Source organism: Xiphophorus hellerii, chromosome 8 (assembly GCF_003331165.1).
Source record: "Xiphophorus hellerii strain 12219 chromosome 8, Xiphophorus_hellerii-4.1, whole genome shotgun sequence".
Classification (NCBI taxonomy): domain Eukaryota; kingdom Metazoa; phylum Chordata; class Actinopteri; order Cyprinodontiformes; family Poeciliidae; genus Xiphophorus; species Xiphophorus hellerii.
In genome coordinates this window covers 3,347,683-3,369,270 of record NC_045679.1, presented here as the reverse complement: position 1 = coordinate 3,369,270, position 21,588 = coordinate 3,347,683, and the positions used below count along the sequence as shown (strand labels likewise).

General features: G+C 43.0%; 1 protein-coding gene across 1 annotated transcript; it reads left to right on the top strand.

The window, feature by feature from the left end:
- Positions 1-8,813: 8,813 nt before the first annotated feature.
- On the top strand, positions 8,814-21,215 carry LOC116724465 (NLR family CARD domain-containing protein 3-like). The gene is made up of 10 exons (XM_032570184.1): positions 8,814-8,922; positions 13,629-13,760; positions 13,898-14,017; positions 14,741-14,819; positions 14,978-15,203; positions 15,345-17,136; positions 17,605-17,778; positions 17,948-18,121; positions 19,821-19,876; positions 20,026-21,215. The coding sequence occupies exons 2-10, from the start codon at positions 13,672-13,674 to the stop codon at positions 20,547-20,549; spliced, it is 3,234 nt and encodes a 1,077-aa protein (XP_032426075.1). The 5' UTR covers positions 8,814-8,922; positions 13,629-13,671; the 3' UTR covers positions 20,550-21,215.
- The last annotated feature ends 373 nt before the right edge of the window (positions 21,216-21,588 follow it).

Here is a 21,588-nt window from a genome sequence, read left to right as displayed (position 1 = left end):
TGTTCTTCACAATGTAATATGATTTTAAAAAGTTAGTTGTGAACTCCAGTGTTTTGTATTTAGAGCCAGATGGTAACCAAAGTGTCCTGGTATAGCTGTCAATCAATGTATAGTTTATTTAGTTAGTGAAGCTCTTTTCCCTTTTTTGCGAGACTGTTTGAGAAGTGGGAGCAGCTTTTTTTTTTTTGTCTTACCTGGATTTTGTTTGAATATTGATCATTCATCCCATAAGAATTTCCTTTTAATTCCCGTCTGCGATTTTTAATGAATTCCTTTTGCTTAAAATGTTTGAATTTCGCCACAATGGGTCTCAGTTTGTTGGAGCTTTTCTCGGCAATGCGGACAATGTGTGTCTGAGAGACATGTAATGTCCATGTTTGCTGCTGAAAGAGACTGATGGTCTGACCCCCCTCCTCCTTTCAGGGTGGAGCCTGCTGGAGTCCGATTCTTGACACCAGGTCCATGGAGATGTAAGTGTGTTTTTCATCTGATTCATGACAACAAAGCAGCTCACATTCAACCATCTTCAAACTGTCACATCACTCATTCAGGAGTCATCATCAAAGTGTCAATAAATGATCAATAACTGCAGCTGGATTGTGTTTGTTCTCTCCATCAGATTCCTGTCAACTCACCATCGACACAAACACAGTGAGCAGAGAACTTAAACTGTCTGAAGACAACAGGAAGGTGACATTTGTGGAGGAACTTCAGTCATATCCTGATCATCCAGACAGATTTGATAACTGGAATCAGCTGCTGTGTAGAACTGGTCTGACTGGTCGCTGTTACTGGGAGGTTGAGTGGAGAGGAAGAGTTGATATATCAGTGAGTTACAGAAGAATCGGGAGGAAAGGAGACAGTAGAGACTGTTGGTTTGGATGGAATGATCATTCCTGGAATCTGAGATGCTCTGATGATGATGGTTACTCTGTCTGTCACAATAAAATAGAAACTCGTCTCTCCTCCTCCTCTGTCTCTAACAGAGTAGCAGTGTATGTGGACTGTCCTGCTGGCATTCTGTCCTTCTACAGAGTTTCCTCTGACTCACTGATCCTCCTCCACACCTTCGACACCACATTCACTGAACCTCTGGTTCCTGGGTTTGGGTTCTGGTGGACCAGTTCCGGTTTTTCTTCATTGTTTCTGTGCTGAGTTGAGTCTAAAGAATCTAAAGAGTTTCCTCCTGTCAGAGAAACTCTCTCACTGCTTAAAAAAATGTTCAGTCTCTCTACATGTCTGTTTCATTCAGAAATGTGTTTTTGTGGATCCAAACTGTTTCTTGGTGAAAATCTTCTACATGATTCTTTAGAAATTTTTTCTTCTTCCAGTCTTTTAAAGATGGAAGCTGGGATTATTCCAGGATTATTCATGGATACACATGTTGTTTTTCTGCTTCCAGTCAAAGATTCACAATTAATCTCAGGATATTGTGTTTATCTCTTTTTTATTTCATTTAATTTATCATTCCTGATTTTTTTATTTACTACAGTTTTATTCAATCACATTTAATTTTTCTGTCCGTTCATATTTTCTTGAATGTGTCTTGGATTCAAATGATAAATTTTCCTTTTGTATATTTACTGCAGTTATGATTCATGTATTTAGTGAACAATAAACACATTTTCTTCTGCATTTCATTCATTTGCTGTTCATTAAATCTCAACTCTGACTTTCATAAATTCCTTATTTACATTAAGACATTCTCATTTTGAAACCAGTTGATAAAGGTCAAATGACGGTGCTTTGAAGAATAAAAGAAAGACAATCTTAATATTTTCTGTTGCATTCAGAACCTCAACCTGAAACTCAGAACCTGCAGAACATTTTTCACCTCTGGAAAAAAAATCCCAGGAACTGGAAGATCAGAACAGAATGAAAAGTGAAGATCAGTTTTGGGCAGAAAAGGTCTGATTACTGCGTCTCTGCAAATGTTTAAATATGAATTTGATAACAAAAATTAAACTACTTTTAGCTCCTGCTGATAACAGCAGATGTGACCCAGTTTAATGTGACCCACCATGTTGGAGAAAGAAGAGCGGAAAATATTTTTCTTCTCTGACCTAAAGAACAGGCCTTCTGATGGTTCTCATGTTATCAATTTGGTCACTAAAAGTAACTATTTTTACCAAAACGACCTTCAAACCTGACCCAGTTTATTGGTTCTGTCTGGACCAGAACTCCAACAAAGTATCATGAGAACCTTGTGGGGGAAACCAGAACATTTCACCCAAAGTCAGACAGTTCAAAGAAAATTCTACCAAAACCTGAGAAGATGGATGGAAACTTCTGAATCTGAATAAAGTATTAAAAATGTCTCCAATAAATATTCATATATAATTTTGTCTTTCTTATTGTTGAATCTTGACTTCTGACCTTAGCTGAGGCAGTGAGGCCTGCAGAGCTTCAGATGTGGTTCTGGTTCTTCTGGACCTCCTGGATGAGTCGTTGATGAGCTCTTGAAGTGGTTCTGGTGGGTCAGCCTTTCCTGGGAAGGTTCTCCACTGTTCCATGTTCTCCATGTGTGGATCCTGGTTCTACTGAGGTTCCCTGGTGTCCAGAACCTCATAGATGGTTCTGGAACCCTTTCCAGACTCAAATATCTGTGTATATTTGCTGTAACTGATTAAGGATCCGTGCTTAAAGAACCCATAGACCATCAGTTAAGCTTTCCACAATGGCTGGATGTGGTTTTGTCGCTGTTCTCTGCGTTCTTCTGCTACTTTTTCTACACTTTGTTACGGAGTAGCGGCATTGTTTACGCGCGTGAACAGCTGATTGCGCTATGTGGGCCTCTGCTGCTGCCCAGAGACAGTCCTGTGGTCCCAGAGGAGTTACGGAGGAGATGCCGGGGCTGCAGGTCTGGAGTTAAACGGAGGGAGAAGAAGAGACGGCACAAACCAACGGTACCGGCGATTATTGTGGGGAACGTGAGGTCTTTGGGGAATAAGACGGACAAACTCACGGTGCTGGTTAGGACCCAGAAGGAGTACTGGGAGTGCAGTATCTTCTGCTTCACGGAAACCTGGCTACGCTCGCTTATTCCGGACTACAGCGTGGAGGTCCCTGGATTTTCCTTGGTGGGGGGGGACAGGGACTTTTCCAAGAGTCGGAAGAAGAGGGGCGGCGGGATTGCACTTATGTGAGTGAGAGGTGGTGTAATCCTGGTCATGTTAACGTGAAGGAACAGATTTGTAGCCCGGACATTGAACTTCTGGCTGTGGGAATGCGGCCGTGTTATTTACCGAGGGAGTTTACGTCCGCCATTTTGATCGCTGTTTACATTCCCCCATCAGCTGATGCAGCGGTGGCCTGTGACGTCATCAGCTCTACCGCAGCCAAACTCCAGACTCAACACCTGGACGCCTTCATGGTCATCACAGGTGACTTTAACCATGCCTCATTGGACAAAACTCTACACAACTTCCAGCAGTATGTTGACTGTCCCACCAGGGAAAACAAAATGCTGGATCTCCTGTATGCTAATGCCAAAGATGCATACAGCGCCACAGCCCTACCCCCCCTTGGCAGGTCGGACCACATCTTGGTAAGGATGACTCCCAAGTATGTCCCTCTAGTGAGTAGGCAGGCTGTGCGCATCAGGACGGTGAGGAGGTGGACACAGGAGGCAGCTGAGGCACTGCAGGACTGCTTTGGGTCGACAGACTGGGATGTGCTCTGTGGGCCTCATGGGGAGGACATCGACAACATGTCTGACTGCATCACGGACTACATCAGATTCTGTGAGGACACTGTCATGCCAGCCCAGACCGTGCGCTGCTTCTCCAACAACAAACCCTGGATTACCAGTGACCTGAAGGCACTTTTAAACAACAAGAAGATGGCTTTCAGGTCTGGAGATAAGGAGGAGCAGAGGAGAGTTCAGCGTGAACTCAGAGAGACACTGAGGACATGCAAGGACAACTACAGGAGGAAGCTTGAGTCCAAACTTGAGCAGAACAGTGTGAAAGATGTGTGGAAAGGATTGAAGCAAATCACTGGGTTGAAGGGGAAGGACACACAGATATCTGGGAGCCTGGATAGAGCAAACCAGTTTAACCAGTTTTTCAACAGGTTTAGCTCACCTCCTGCTACTCCCCTACCACCACCCTCCCCCACACATCCACACTGCCCCAAGTTGTTCAAACCACCTACCGGCATTCTCCTGCACACACCACCTCTCCTTCAGCCCCCCCCCCCCCCCCCCCATCCCCCAGGATGAGATGGCATTACACCACGGATCCTGAAGACCTGCTCCATCCAGCTGGCCCAAGTACTGGCACACATGTACAACCTGAGCTTGAGGCTGGAGAGAGTCCTGCTGCGGTGGAAGACATCACATGTGGTTCCTGTTCCCAAGAAGCCAAGGCCATCCGACCCAGAGGACTACAGACCAGTTGCTCTCACATCTCATGTGCTGAAGGTCATGGAGAGACTGGTCCTGGCCCAGCTGAGGCCTCAGTTGAGGACGTTTCTAGACCCCCTGCAATTTGCCTACCAGCCCCACTTAGGAGTTGACGATGCTGTCATCTTCCTGCTGCAATGAGCGCTGTCGCACCTGGATGGTGGAGGAGACACTGTGAGAATCACATTCTTTGATTTCTCCAGTGCCTTCAACACCATCCAGCCTCTGCTGCTGGGTGAGAAGTTGCGGAGGATGGGTGTCAACGACTCAGTGATCTCCTGGGTGACTGACTACTTGACAGGCAGGCCACAGTTTGTCCGTCTGGGCAGTGTCCTGTCTGATGTGGTGGTCAGTGACGTAGGGGCTCCACAGGGAACTTTGCTTTCTCCCTTTCTCTTCACCTTGTACACCACTGATTTCCAGTACAACTCTGAGTCATGTCACCTACAGAAGTTTTCTGATGACTCAGCGGTTGTCGGGTGTATAGGGGATGGACGGGAGGGGGAGTACAGGACACTGGTGGACGGCTTTGTGGAGTGGTCTGACCAGAATCACCTGAGGCTCAACATTAGTAAGACCAGAGAGATGGTGATTGACTTCAGAAGGAAGAAGACACCTTCACGGCCACTGAAGATCAAAGGGGAAGTGGTGGAGGAGGTGGAGCATTACAAATACCTGGGAGTTGTAATCGGCACAGACTGGACTGGGCATCTAACACTGACGGTGTGCAGGAAGGGGATGAGCAGACTCTATTTTTTAAGGAAGCTGAGATCCTTCAAAGTGTACAGCAAGATGTTGGAGACCTTTTATCACAGTGTTGTTGCCGGCGCCATCTTCTTTGCTGCTGTGTGTTGGGGAAGCAGCATCAGAGCCAGCGACTCTAATAGACTGGACAAAATCATCAGGAAAGCTGGCTCTGTACTGGGACTAAGGCTGGAGTCTCTGGAAACTGTGGTGGAGAGGAGGACACTGAAGAAGGTTCTGTCTATTATGGACAATAAACAGCACCCTCTCCACCACATAGTGGACAGACAGCGGAGCACCTTCTCACATAGGCTGCTCCAGCTCCGCTGTCGTAGGGACAGATACAGGAAATCCTTCCTGCCACATGCCATCTCACTGTACAATAAAAGCTAAATCATTGTTCTGCACTAATCAGTCCGATTTTGCATAACTGCACTGTGGCACACTTGCTGTACATATATTTACATATACATATCTGCATTTTTTTTAATCTTTGCAAGCACTGCTCTTAAGTTGCTTTCTATATTAACAGCATTTCATATTTTTACAATTTCTAGACAACTACTATTCAGTGCTGGTTGTTATTGTGTCTTGTCTCTATGCTGTAACTGCGAAGTAATTTCCCTGCTGGGATGAATAAAGTACTTCTATTCTATTCTAGATGTCAAGATACTTTGTTTCTCTGATGGTTTTGAGTTTTTTAGATGATGTGTTAGTTTCAGAGCTCTTTTATCCATCAGATAGGTTCTATTAAAATAATTTATTGTATCTGCAGGTCAGGTAATAATCACGTCTGGGTTCTCCCAGTGAACCCAGACGTGTTCAGTGATTGGATGGGGTCAAAGGTCACCTGGTGACATCGTAATGTAGAGCTGTGTGTCATCTGCATAGTTATGGTAGCTAATATTATTTCCTGTTATAACCTGAGCTAGTGGGAGCATATAAATATTGAATAAAAGGGGCCCTAGGATTGAACCTTGGGGTACCCCACATGTGACCTTTGACCTCTTTGATGAGAAGTTTCCAATTGAAACAAAGAAATCCCTGTTCTTTATGTAGGATTCAAACCAGTTAAGCACTGGACCGGAGAGTCCGACCCAACTCTCCAGTCGATTCAGTAATATGTCATGGTCAACAGTGTCAAAAGCTGCACTGAGGTCCAACAGAACCAGCACTGTGGTTCTCCCACAGTCCGTATTTATATGGATGTCGTTGAACAGTTTTACGAGGGCGGTCTCCGTGCTGTGGTGAGACTGGAAACCAGACTGGAAGGAGCCAAGAGGTTGGTTATAGTTAGGAAGCTAGTTAATTGTTTACACACAGCTTTTTCAATAACTTTGCTGATGAATGGAAGGTCAAAGGTTGGCCTGTAATTCTGCATTAGTGATTTGTCCAGATTGTTCTTTTTTATAAGTGGTTTGATTACTGCTGTTTTCAAAGCCTGGGGGAAAACGCCTGACGAGAGCGATGAGTTTACTATTTGAATGCATTTAACAGTAAAAACATGCCTTGATATAAAAGTAATTGAGCTAAAACAGCTAATCAGCTGGGGTGTGACTGCACAGTGCTCTCTGGAAATGGGCTTCATATTTTTATATTTTTCTAAGTTTATTAATTTCTTCTTTGTGGCTTTGGTTTCTGAGGAATATGTTGAGCTGTTGGTGTGTTTTTATGCACTTGATTGTTTGAATAAAATTCTACTTTATTGTAAAGTTGAACAGTGATTGTTGTCTTGGTTTCACTTTTACACATGGCATCAACGGACCTGGGAAGATGAGAGGTGACAACGAGCAACAGGTAACTTTTTCCAGTCTCAAAAATCCACATACAAGATCAACCAGCAATGGTTGCAGTTCAGCAACCATTGCTGACATGAACTCAGGACAGTGAAATTTCAAATCATGACCCAGTTTGTTCAGAGATTCACCACCTGGATGAGTCCAACATCAGAACAATCAACTGTCTCTGTAGTGACTGAATACGTTAAAGTCAGCCACTGAAACCCTCCAAAGCATTAAATCACTGTATAATTATGATTTGAAATAAAATGTTTACACATGGTACTCCAGTTGTTTACTTGGTTTTTGTTTTACCCTCTTATTGTCTAAAATCTGTTTTTGCTCAAACCTTATGAAGTTTGCTTAATCAACTCAATCCCACTGCCTGCAGAAAAAGTGGAGAGTTGTAGTACTCTGGTCTGTTTGCCTGACTTAAAACCAGCTCCATTAGCAGGACTAAACTCGTAACTCTCCCCTTGTCACCCTTTCTGGAAGAGGGACCAGATTAAAAGTTGAGGGACTGCAGGTCCTTGAACACTCCTGCTCTATGTAAAGGTTTATAGTACGAGGCACTCTGCTGACATCTACTGGTCAAATTGCCAACTATTGCACTTTGGGTTGACCTAAACATCCTATAACTGGTACAAATTATGCTGCTATGCAGACAGTGTAAATGCTCTGATTATAAACGGGTGGATGTTTACTGTGGAACCAGATGTCTTGTATGTTGCATCTGGCTCTATAGAATAACTTTATATTGTGGACTTGAACATGCCACCTGACATTAGGATTGGACTATAAATCTGAGTCAATATAAAACTAATCATCTCCACATTTAAAACTGGAAACACTTAAACTGATGCAATTTCTTGGTATTAACTTTATTCTGAACCTGTGCAGAAAATCTAACCTAAGATGTGCTATAAAAGCAGAGTCCCACAATATTTGAGAAACCAAATTTTTAAATGTTCGTGAGTTAGGAAATGTATCTGCAATAGAGGATGCTCATCTGAAAAATGTAACTTGAAGTTCTGGTTAGACCTGTTTATAAAATTATCACAGATTTTAAATGTTTCAGAAACCAGGACGGAGATTTTAGTGTTTTGAGTCTGTTTCTACAGAGTCTGCAGAAATTTCTGTTATCAAAGAGAAAGATTATCTTTGTCTTTATTTCTACTCAAAGGTAGAAGTGTTCGAAGACCCATCTCACTGAACTGAACAGTCAAACACCCATCAGATGATTATATAGTGACAGCTAAAAAAGAACACACCTCAGATCTGAACGTATCTCTGTTTCCAGGTGGACAACGGAGTCACATCCTTACCCTGTCATGTAACTGACACTGTCCTCCATTTCAGGAGGAAACAATTTCAGTTGGACTATCATTTAAAAAACCCAAAACATGAATGTCAGGAAATAAGAGAAACAGGTAGTCTCATCAGAAACAAACCTCTAGTTCTCCTTTAATAGAGCTAAACTCAGTTACAAGAGCTCTCACACAGTGACAAAACATTAAATTCAGGTTGATTGAAATTAAATCAGGGTTTCAGCCTGGATCAACAGAACCTCCTCAGCTGATCCTGGTTTTAAACAGAGACTGTCCTCACTCTGCTCACCACACTAAAATAATAATCTATGGTTACACAGGAACTACAAATTAGTTAAATTTTTCTGATTATTTTCTGTTTGTATTTATAGTCTGACCAGTTACTGCAGAATGAATAAAGCAGCTGTTCTGTTTTCTGGGCTCATTTCTCCTCATGATTCCATTATTTTCATCAAGACTTCTATTCTTCCTCATGAAGATTTTATTGTGCTTCCTCTGATTTCACTTCAGACCTACTTTCTGGTTATTCCGCTTTGAAAGAAGAAACTAAAAAGCATGTGAGTTGTGACATCATAGGTCACAATATCCCTGACATTTACTTTCAGTTTGAAAGTCAGTCTGTTGTTCAGATGTTCTTCTTCGACTCTTTTGACCGTTTGAACAAACTGTAAGTTTGCTTTGTTTCCTACTTAAACTTTGTCTTCAGGAACTTTCCTGTTTGTTTTTGCTCTCTGAAGTTTGGAGAACAGATTCACTTTTGATTTCAGCTCAAAGTTTCATCTCTCTTCCTTTTAAAGGTTTATTTTCAGGATTATTAGATTAGTGATGAACTGCAATCAAACAACATGAACAGCTGATGTTTCTTTGTTTTTTCTCTGAACAATCTGCTTCATATGTCTATATCCTGAATTAAAGCTTTGAGTGCTGTTTCACAAAACAAGAATAGCAGATTAAGCCAGTATTTTTCAGATATCCTGGCTTAATAAAGAATTGATTTTGTTTCACAAAAGCAGTAGCACAAGGTTTACCATGGCAATTTATCCTGTGCAACTAGCCTGCTCCAACTCACGCTAACATTCATAATTAGTTAAGCCCGGTGCCTCACACCTATCAGAAATCAGTGTGTTTGTCATTGCTTCCACCTTTTTATTTGCATGTTTTGGTCTTTTTTGCACCCTGCATTAAAATACTGCAAATTCATTTTGGTATTCAGTCATGTACTACTTGTATTTTAACATTATGATGGTAGAAAATACTATTACCAATTTTAAAATGATTCACGTTTTACTGTTTGATTGTGTCTCTGAAGAATGTTGTTGTTAGTTTGTCGAAAGACAGATGTGAGGTTGTAACAAACCTCTGCACATGAAAAGTTGTTTTGTATGTTCCGAACATAAAAAAACAGAACATGTGGTTCAGGAGCAGGAGTAGTGAGAGAGAAGAGGGAGTGGGTGATGGTGGTAGACAGGTCCCAGCACAGGTAGCCCAAGTGAGCGACGCAGCTCATTGCAACAGCCTAGGCGCCGGTACGAAGACATAATGAGGGAGGGGGTCAACAAAGGCAGTGAGTTTAGAGTGTGTGTGTTTATAGCTACAGTATTCTCCAGTGCAAGTGCATGTGTGTGCGTGGGTGTGCCTTTGTGTGTTTGCAAAGGCACACACACGCCAGTGAACACTGTCCATAGCTCCCAAGCCATAGAACTTGATAAGTGATAGAGCGGTTATCAGCTGACCTAGGTAGAGCTCTGAATCAGGTCCATAGATGTCATGGGGAAAGGAGCAGGAGTAGTGAGAGAGAAGAGGGAGTGGGTGATGGTGGTAGGCATCACCAGATCCAAGTCGGGTAGTGGAAACAGAGCATCTTGTTCATAACATCCAGGATAATTTGAGATAGCCAGCTTTACATGTCTGACACAGGGGGAGCCAGATTCAGATGACAAAACGTAGAGATCAGGCTTGGAACCTGGGAGTAGTGATGAACTCTGACCTGAACTTTCAGAGCCACATAAAGACAGTTACAAAGTCAGCCTTCTATCACGTGAAGAACATTTCCAGGATTAAAGGACTAATGTCTCAGCGAGATCTAGAGAAACTCATCCATGTGTTTATCTTTAGTCACATTAATTACTGCAACAGCATCTTCACAGGTCTAACTAACAAATCAATCAAACAGCTGTGGCTGATCCAGAACGCTGTTGCTCGTGTTCTCATTAAAACCAAGAAGATAGAGCATATAGCACTAGTTTTAAAGTCCCTACACTGGCTCCCTGTAGCTCAGAGAATAGACTTTAAAATACTGTTGTTAGTTTACAAATCACTGAATGGCTTAGCACCACAATACATTAAAGATCTGCTGTTGTTGTATCAACCTTCCAGACCCCTCAGGTCTTCTAAACAAGGAGAAGTTTGGTTCTCCTCCAGATGCATCGCAAATCTGGAACAAACTTCCAAAAAACAGTAAAACAGCTGAAACACTGACTTTCTTTAAATCTCGACTAAAAACCCACCTGTTTAGAGTTGTATTTGAAACATACTCAATTACGTATTTAACGACTTAATGTAATGTTTTGATTGTTGATTCTATGTTGCATGACTTTGTGTTTCTGATGATGTAAAGCTCTTTGAAATTACTTGCTGCTGAATAGTGCTATACAAATAAAATTTGATTGATTCATTTTGATTGACAATAATTTATTTTGGATAATTTATTTTTGGATTGACTCTGTTAAGTTTCCCATCTGCCTTAAAGTCTCACTGTTACATTTCAATGTTACATTTCAGTCAAATCAATCTCGCTGAGCTGAGCTAGGAACTTCTCCAAAGTCTGTTCCTTCCTGCCAGCAAGTTTCAGGAACTGCAACTGAACTGTGGTTCTCAACAAGAATCGCTTCCTGTTTGGTTCTGCTCACACAGCATCTGAGTCAGAGTGTTCACAGCAAGGCATTTCTTCATACAAACCGGGGCAGCCTCTCAATGGCCAGAATAGCTGCCAACACTTCCCAAATTTCAGGATATGTGAGGTACCGGCCAGCTCCAAAAATCAGACATCCTGTTATCAAAAATTCAATTTGGTATGTATTTTAAATGTTGGCAAACCAACAATATGGACAGAGACAGGGTCTTCCTTCTCCGAGGAATCCATCATCTATCCAGATGCAAATGTCCCATGGGGGCAGGAGGGCTGTCCTTTGCCCACTCTTGTCATCGGGACCAGATCCATACTCAATTTGGATTGAGTTTGCAATTTGGAAGATGTGCAGAGGCTCCAAGAAAGTTAGCACAGTACACAGAGCAAAGTAGCACGAGAATAAAAAGCATCAGCTTCACAGAGAAAAGAAAGAGAAAATCAATCCACTATCAGGTTCACACTGTCATATTCACTTCCATTGTTAATTTATATGTTTGAAGTTGTTCATTTGAGTAAATGGCAGACATGATTATGATGATTTTTAGTTAAGAATGGCTTGAAAATGTCTCTGTTGAGCTAATTATGCACTCAAACAATGCACAATAGTTTATTATTGTTGCAGCAGTTTTTTCTTCAGTATGATGTGCTGAAGATCCCTTATTGATGGACAAGAACTTTGGATTTGGTGTTCCCTTGCCTGGATGCAGGTCACCGGGGCCCCATTCTGGAGCCTGCCCTGGAGGGGAGGCACGATGGCAAACACCTGGTGGCCGTGCCTTTACCCATGGAGCCTGGCCGGGCTCAGCCCGAAGAGGAGACATGTGTACCCCCTCCTATGGGCCCACCACCTGCATACTTGTTGCCCCCCATCTCGGCACCTGTATGTTGGGGTTTACCCCGGTGAACGAGAGGGTGGCCTCCTTCCGCCTACTGGTGGGAGGACTGGTTCTGACTGTTGTTTGTGTTTATGCACCAAACACCAGTTCAGATTACCCACCCTTTTTGGAGTCCTTAGAGGGGGTACTGGAGAGTACTCCTCCTGGGGACTCCCTTGTTCTGCTGGGGGACTTCAACGCTCACATAGGCAATGACAGTGAGACCTGGAGGGGCGTGGTTGGGAGGAACGTCTCCCCTCTCTCCCCAAACTCTAGTGGTGTTCTGTTGTTGAACTTCTGTGCTCGTCACAGATTGTCCATAAAGAACAATATGTTCAGGCATAAGGTGTCCATATTTGCACTTGGCACCAGGACACCCTAGGCCTCAGTTTGATGATCGACTGTCATCGTTTCGTCGGATCTGCGGCTGCATGCCTTGCACACTCGGGTGAAGAGAGGTGCGGAGCTGTCAAATGACCACTACCTGGTGGTAAGTTCACTCTGGTGGTGGCGGAGGATGCTGGTCAGACCTGGCAGGCCCAAACGTGTTGTGAGGTTCTGCTGGGAATATCTAGCAGAGTCTCCTGTGAGATGGAGCTTTAACTCCCATCTCCGGGAGAACTTTGTACACGTTCCGGTATGACCGGTGTCACAGTCTGCATTGCCGGCAGTAAGTGAGGCTTGTTTCCAGTGAGAGTTGGACTCCGCCAGGGCTGCCCTTTGTCACTGATTCTGTTAATTACTTTCATGGACAGAATTTCTAGACGCAGCCGCGGTGTTGAGGGTATCCAACATCCATAAAATCTCTGCTTTTTATGGATGACGTGGTCCTGTTGGCTTCACCAGGCTGTGATCTGTAACTCTCGCTGGAGTGGTTTGCAGTCAAGTGTGAAGTGGCAGGATGAGGATCAGTTACTCCAAATCCGAGGCCATGGTCTTGAGCTGGAAAAGGGTAGAGTGCCTTCTCCTGGTCGGGGGGATGTCCTGCCCCAAGTGGAGGATTTTAAGTATCTTCGGATCTTGTTCACGAATGAGGGAAGAACGGAGCAGGAGATCAACAGGCAGATTGGCGCAGCGCCTGCAGTGAAGCGGGTGCTGTACCATACTGTCATGGTGAAGAGAGAGCTGAGTCAAAAATGAAGCTCTCGATTTACCGGTCGATCTACATTCCCACCCTCATCTATGGTCATGAACTTTGGGTCATGACTGAAAGAACGAGGTCGCGGATACAAGCGGCCAAAATGGGTTTTCTCTGTAGGGTGTTTGGGCTCTCACTTAGAGATAGGGTGAGAAGCTCGTCATCCGGGAGGGATTCAGAGTAGAGCCGCTGCTCCTTCACATCGAGAGGAGCCAGTTGAGGTGGCTCAGGCATCTGGTCATAATGCCTCCTGGACGGCTCCCAGGTGAGGTGTTCCAGGCACGTCCCACTGGGAGGAGGCCCTGGGGAAGACCCAGAACACGCTGGAGGGACTATGTTTCTTGGCAGGCCTGGGAACGCCTTGGTATTCCCCCAGAAGAGCTAGAACAAGTGGCTGGGGTGAGGGTGATCAGAGTTGATGTGCAGATGAATGATGTGTGTTTCCTCTGCAGGTGAAGGTAGAAAGTGTGTGTGAGCTGATGTGAATTCAGCAGCATGGATCAGTGTGAGGACAGAGAGGAGGGAGTCCCTCCCTGTAAAACCACTCTGTATGGGGAAGATGAAAGCCAGAGCAAAGGTCAGAGGTGAGGTCACCATCTCTTTTCACACACCGTTTACTATATCAGGCCAAACCAGACGTGGTGATGAAGCTGCTGCTGCTCCTCTTTGCTGCTTCATCCACACTGAACAGATTAAGTTTTAATCATCATGTTTCTGTCAGGATCCATCAGAGACTCAAACCAGAACCAGAACCAGAACCCAGCTGTGTGTCCTTTAAGAGTGACATGTCAAAGGTTGAACCTATTACCTTTAAATCTCCTGGAGCTCCACCATCAGAGAGGTGAGATGTTTCTAACTGCTGTAAGTGTGGAAACTGAATCAGTATGAACTCAGATGTTCCCAGTTATATTTATTTATTTGTTCATTTATTTATTTATTTATTTAAGTTACGCTCCAAATAGGGCGTTCCCTAGTATGTCATTTCCTTTAACCTTAGATTTGCATGCGTGTACTCTGTGTTTGCATTTATGTATATACAAGCATGCGAATACCTAAAAGAGATAGAGGAAAACACAGAATTATTTATTCTCAACAGGATTTCCAGGATACATTTTAAAAACACTCATTATAACACCCAGGAGAGGACCACACATGGACACACACCCATATATTTCAATCAATCTGTCAATTTTATTTATAAAGCACCCTTCATACTAAAAGCAGCTCAAAGTGCTCAGTCCTCCTTCATGTCCACATCATTCAGATCTAATCATCAGAACCTGTTGGATGTCCCACACTGTCCTGAAGACCTGTGTGGACAGAGCCTTCACTTCCACTGTCCCCACTTTCCGGGACAATGTGTCCACCAGCATCAGATCTGCTGACAGTGTGGACTGTTTGATGTGCAACATCAACTTTTTTACACCTACTCCTTTGTATTGTGTTCATGTGATGCTCTGTTCTGCTTCAAGTAATTTTAGTGTGAAACTCTTGGTGATTTCCTCTGTGAATACTCCTGGATGAATATTTAGTGACTTCCTAATTGTTCCTGGTTCTTCCACAGAATGGACCAACAGAGCTCAGAGGTTCCAAGTTGTCCGTCTGTCCAGCAGCATCAAACACAGCTGGACTCCATATTTATGGTCTGTAAATGTACAACTACTTTTCTATGGGTTCTGTTCACATTCATCTGCAAGCTGGACTTTGTAGATCAGAGTACTGTCACTCTGTTCAACATCCATCTGGTGTTTGGCTCCATGATTTCAGTCTGATGTTTCCTTCATCTATTATTCTGTTCCAGCTGCTGGAGGACAATATTGTCACATTTGTGAAGAACGAGCTGAAGAACATCCAGAAGGTTCTGAGTCCAGATTACCCAGAATACCCAGAGAGTCAGACAGAAGATGATGGGGTGTTAGAAGGTGATGAAGAGCAGAGGAGGAGCAGCAGAGAGGCACTGATGAAGATAACGCTGAACTTCCTGAGGAGGATGAAGCAGGAGGAGCTGGCTGACCGTCTGCAGAGCAGTAAGAGGATTTTTACAAAGATTTAATCTGATGGATAAATCATACATTTACTGATATATGAAGAGATGGAATCACATTATTCAAACCTCTTCAGAATATGATTTTGATTTGTTCCTGATTTTACTTTGTATGTTTATTTAGAACATCTTGCTGCAGTTTGTCAACATCAACTTAAATCTGGTCTGAAGAAGAAGTTCCGGTCTGTGTTTGAGGGAATTGCTAAAGCAGGAAGTCCATCTCTTCTGAACCAGATCTACACAGAGCTCTACATCACAGAGGGAGGGACTGGAGAGGTCAATGATGAACATGAGGTCAGACAGATTGAAACAGCATCCAGGAAACCAAACAGACCAGAAACAACAATCAGACAAGAAGACATCTTTAAAGTCCCACATGGAAGAGATCAACCAATCAGAACAGTGATGACAAAGGGAGTGGCTGGCATTGGGAAAACAGTCTTAACACAGAAGTTCACTCTGGACTGGGCTGAAGACAAAGCCCACCAGAACATCCAGTTCATATTTCCATTCACCTTCAGAGAGCTGAATGTGCTGAAAGAGAATAGGTTCAGTTTGGTGGAACTTGTTCTTCACTTCTTTAGTGAAACCAAAGAAATCTGTAGCTTTGAACACTTCCAGGTTCTGTTCATCTTTGATGGCCTGGATGAGAGTCGACTTCCTCTGGACTTCCACAACAAGGAGATCCTGACTGATGCTACAGAGTCCACCTCAGTGGATGTTCTGCTGACAAACCTCATCAGGGGGAAACTGCTTCCCTCTGCTCTCCTCTGGATAACCACACGACCTGCAGCAGCCAGTCAGATCCCTTCTCAGTGTGTTGGCATGGTAACAGAGGTCATAGGGTTCAATGACCCACAGAAGGAGGAGTACTTCAGGAAGAGATTCAGAGATAAGGATCAGGCCAGCAGGATCATCTCCCACATAAAGACATCACGAAGCTTCCACATCATGTGCCACATCCCAGTCTTCTGCTGGATCACTGCTACAGTTCTGGAGGATGTGTTGGAGACCAGAGAGGGAGGAGAGCTGCCCAGAACCCTGACTGAGATGTACATCCACTTCCTGGTGGTTCAGACCAAAGTGAAGAAGGTCAAGTATGATGGAGGAGCTGAAACAGATCCACACTGGAGTCCAGAGAGCAGGAAGATGATTGAGTCTCTCGGAAAACTGGCTTTTGATCAGCTGAAGAAGAGAAACTTGATCTTCTATGAATCAGACCTGACAGAGTGTGGCATCGATATCAGAGCAGCCTCAGTGTACTCAGGAGTGTTCACACAGATCTTTAAAGAGGAGAGAGGTCTGTACCAGGACAAGGTGTTCTGCTTCATCCATCTGAGTGTTCAGGAGTTTCTGGCTGCTCTTCATGTTCATCAGACCTTCATCAACTCTAGGGTCAACTTGATGAATGAAGATACATCATCATTTTTCTCAACATTTTTTAACAGATCAAATATAAATTATCTCCATCAGAGAGCTGTTAATCAGGCTTTACAGAGTCCAAATGGACACCTGGACTTGTTCCTCCGCTTCCTCCTGGGACTTTCACTGCAGAGCAATCAGAGACTCCTACAAGGTCTGCTGACAGAGACAGGAAGTAGCTCACAGACCAATCAGGAAACAGTTCGGTACATTAAGAAGAAGATCAGTGAAAATGTGTCTGCGGAGAAAAGCATCAATCTGTTCCATTGTCTGAATGAACTGAATGATCGTTCTCTAGCGGAGGAGATCCAACAGTCTGTGAGTTCAGGAAGTCTCTTCACAGATAAACTGTCTCCTGCTCAGTGGTCAGCTCTGGGTTTCATCTTAGCATCATCAGGAAAAGATCTGGATGTATTTGACCTGAAGAAATACTCTGCTTCAGAGGAGGTTTTTCTGAGGCTGCTGCCAGTGGTTAAAGCCTCCAACAAAGCTCTGTAAGGTCACATATTGTTACTGCAGTTATTTTTGACAGAGATAAATCTGCTAATGATGAGGTAAATATTGATTAATGTTGTTTCATTTTGTTTAGTAGTGCAATGTCTCCAAGATTTCATCCAATAGAAGTCCACAAGTAGAAGACAGATCAACTTCCTTCAGTGGTTAACCATGATGTTACACATTCAAGCAGCAAAACTCCTCTTTCTGATAAAACTGAAACTGGATTAATTCAAATCATTGTGGAATTTAATATTTCTCTTGCCAGCCTCCTTGTTGCATGTAGTTCAGTTATTCAAGGTTGTAGAACCATCTACAGAATTAACCAATTTAAAAAAGAGCAATGTAAAAATTTACAAAATAAGAGGGTTCCTTCAGTCTGTCAAAGCAGAAGATTGTTGATTGGACAGAAAAATGTAAATTTTGATTAACTGTTTAATGACAGATTTGTCTCCCTGTCTCATCAGATTAAGTGACTGTAACCTCTCAGAGAGAAGCTGTGAAGCTCTGTCCTCAGTTCTCAGCTCCCAGTCCTCCAGTCTCAGAGAACTGGACCTGAGTAACAACAACCTGCAGGATTCAGGAGTGAAGCTTCTCTCTGCTGGACTGAAGAGTCCAAATGGCAACCTGGAAACTCTAAAGTACAATGGTTACAATTACTTGCTATGAGAGATGATGTTAAAAATATTTCAGTAGTAGATTTATTTGCAGATCCTTTCAACCTTTTCAAGAAAAACATAATTGAATGGAAAGTAAAACATACTTTTTGATTAACTGTATAATACCACATTTTTCTCTCTGTCTCCTCAGACTGAGTGGTTGTATCCTCTCAGAGAGAAGCTGTGAAGCTCTGTCCTCAGTTCTCAGCTCCCAGTCCTCCAGTCTCAGAGAACTGGACCTGAGTAACAACAACCTGCAGGATTCAGGAGTGAAGATTCTCTCTGCTGGACTGAAGAGTCCAAACTGCAACCTGGAAACTCTCAGGTAAAAACTTCTCAATCCTAGTGAATCCAGATTTCTGTCAGCCACCTGATATAAGAGTATGTAATTAATATTTCAATAAGAGACTGTGAGGTGGCTAACTATGCCCAAGTCTCCACACATAAACATGACTAGTTTTCATTCACTCCAGGCTGAAATAACCAATAAGAGAGACATTTCGAAACTTTTGGGTCAGGCTTTGAATGATGATGTTACTCTGCATACTTGATAAATTGCTGCATCCTAGCAATGCAATAAGGGAGCATTATTGCAGATCCTTCTTCCAAGCAGCTGTTAGGCTTTTTTATCCATTCTACATGTGACAAATGTTGAATTGTATCACATACAGAACTGACCACTTTCTTGAATGTCTTCCTCTCCTGAAAATGACCAGAAGAGATCTCATTACCTAATGAGATCTCATATCCTCATTATGTGATGAATTGTGTCTGCAGCTTATCAGGCTGTTTGGTCTCAGAGGAAGGCTGTGCTTCTCTGGCCTCAGCTCTGACCTCCAACCCCTCCCATCTGAAAGAGTTGGACCTGAGCTACAATATTCCAGGAGACTCAGGAGTGGAGCTGCTGTCGACTGGACTGAAGGATCCACACTGGAGACTGGAAGCTCTCAGGTATGGAGGAACCTGCTGCAGGAGCAGAGAAGGTCTGATAGAGGAGGAAGAGGGAGAAATGTCTTTAGTCAGTCTGCTGGAAAACATTTAGTTTGCAGCTAAACATCTAGTTTACAGCCACGGCATTTATAAATGAATGGATAACATTTTGAACCCCCTTTTGTCTCCTATGACGGTTTAATAACTCAAATTAGTTGAGAGCTGGAGAAGTTACCTGCTGTTGGTGTAGTAGCAGAGATGTTCTGCTTCATGGACTAAATCAGGTTGGAAAGAAGAGAGATATTTTCTAAGCTGCTGGATAAATGCTTCTGAAACATTTCAACTCTTTCTGGAAATGAATGTAATATCAAATCAATGGATGTAGAGCTGAACAGGGGAAGAACCTGAAGCTTTCTTCTTGGCCTGTCTGAGTGCAACAGCAATCAGACAGTCATTTTAGTCTGACTTCATCTGGAAATATTTCATTGACCCAGAATCAGTTTGAAGGCAGGCCAGCTTCTCATCAGAGCTGAGATCTCTGTCCTCCATGCTGGAAATGTAGAAGTTCGGCAGCTCCTGATCAGTGACATCAGAGCATGACATCATCAGTACAATGATGATGTCATTTCCCTCTCAGAGAAGCTTGGAAATCTGAGAGGAAAGATGCAAACAAAGACTCTCTGGACTGTTGGATCTGCTGGTTCTGGTTCCAGATGGTCCTTGGACACTTTCACAAGCCATTACTGCAGCTGCTGGATTCAGGATGCTGCTTCTTCTTCTTGGTCTCATTGTAAATGTGTGCAGCAGCGCCACCTGGTGGTGTTGGTTGGTAGAGAAAGTACTGAAAGGTTAGAGGTGTTTGTCAGAGGTGTGTGTGAAGCCTCTCCCTGGTTTGTGAATGTGAGCTTAATATCACAGCACAGTTTTCTGTCTGCTCTCAGCTCTTCTTTCTTTGTCTGGATTTCTACAAGTGGACATGACCAAATGTTGAACTGTTCCTGTGTCAGTGGAGGACAATGTGTGTCTGAGAGACATGTAATGTCCATGTTTGCTGCTGAAAGAGACTGATGGTCTGACCCCCCTCCTCCTTTCAGGGTGGAGCCTGCTGGAGTCCAATTCTTGACACCAGGTCCATGGAGACTGAAAAGATGTAAGTGTGTTTTTCATCTGATTCATGACAACAAAGCAGCTCACATTCAACCATTTTCAAATGGTCTCATCACTCATTCAGGAGTCATCATCAAAGTGTCAATAAATGATCAATAACTGCAGCTGGATTGTGTTTGTTCTCTCCATCAGATTCCTGTCAACTCACCATCGACACAAACACAGTGAACAGAAACCTCAAACTGTCTGAAGACAACAGGAAGGTGACATATGTGGAGGAGCTTCAGTCATATCCTGATCATCCAGACAGATTTGATTATTGGTATCAGCTGCTGTGTAGAACTGGTCTGACTGGTCGCTGTTACTGGGAGATCGAGTGGAGAGGAAAAGTTGATATATCAGTGAGTTACAGAAGAATCAGGAGGAAAGGAGACAGTGGAGACTGTTGGTTTGGATTGAATGATCAATCCTGGAGTCTGAGCTGCTCTAATGTTGATGGTTACTCTTTCTTGCACAATAACAGAGAAAAACATCTCTCCTCCTCCTCTGTCTCTAACAGAGTAGCAGTGTATGTGGACTGTCCTGCTGGCATTCTGTCCTTCTACAGAGTTTCCTCTAACTCACTGATCCTCCTCCACACCTTCAACACCACATTCACTGAACCTCTGATTCCTGGATTTACAGTTTGGTCTGGTTCCTCAGTGTTTCTGTGCTGAGTCTAAAGAATCTCCTCCTGTTAGAAAAACTTTCTCACTGCATAAATAATAGTTCAGTCTCTACATGTCTGTTTCATTCAGAGACATGTTTTTATGGATCCAAACTGTTTCTTGGTGAAACTCTTCTACACAATTCTTTAAAACTTTCTTCTTCTCGTTCTTAATAGATTTAAGCTGGCATTATTCCAGGATTTTTCCAAAATCTGTGTTTTTTTTGTTTTCAGTCAAAGATTCACAATGAATATCAGAACATTGTATTTCCCTCTTGTTGTCAGGACTCTGGGTTTTTGGATTTGGGTTTTGGTCTTATTTATCATTATGTCTTAGTTCTCTTTGGGTTAGCCCTTCATATTTCTTTTGATTTTATTATTTCAGGGCTGCAGATGCAGATATTATTATTATTATTAAACCCCTACTTTCTCATACTATACACTCTGAAACTGCTCTTCAACTAAATGCAGTCCTTGCTAATACTATGTTTCCTACCGATTGCAATCTTGATATTGAAGCTCTTATTCTAAATTTTAACAATGCATGCTCAAATGCTCTAAATACCGTATCTCTCTTAAAAACTATAAAAACTACAAAAAAGAAACTTTTAGAGCCGTGGCTTAATGAAACTACTCATGCACTCAGACGGGAATGTAGGTGAGCTGAGAGGAGGTGGAAAAAAGAAAAATTGCAGGTTTCATTTGAAATTTTGAAAGGCAGTTTATTTACTTATCAGAATTATCTCAAATTAGCTAAATCTAAATATTTCATCAATCTTGTAGCTTCAAATAGGCACAGGCCTCAAGTCCTTGTTAATGTCCTAGATAGGATTGCTAATCCCTCGACTATATCTGGCCCTTTAGCCTCTGTTGAACTTTGTGAGGCTTTCTCTAAGTTTTTCACAGAAAAAATTTAGCTCTTAGCAGCTCGAATACCCTGGTAGATTTAGATTCCCACGAAATGCCACACAGCATAGCTATTCTGGAGCATTTTCAGCCACTTTCTTTAGATGAACTGACCTCAGTTATTAAGCATCTGCAGCCATCAA

Excerpts from the sequence above, each read along its gene's own strand:
- LOC116724465 (XM_032570184.1), top strand. The coding sequence starts at position 13,672 with ATGGATCAGTGTGAGGACAGAGAGGAGGGAGTCCCTCCCTGTAAAACC. Across the intron at positions 17,137-17,604 it reads AAAGCCTCCAACAAAGCTCT|ATTAAGTGACTGTAACCTCT; the intron begins GTAAGGTCACAT and ends CTGTCTCATCAG. Across the intron at positions 18,122-19,820 it reads TGCAACCTGGAAACTCTCAG|GGTGGAGCCTGCTGGAGTCC; the intron begins GTAAAAACTTCT and ends TCCTCCTTTCAG.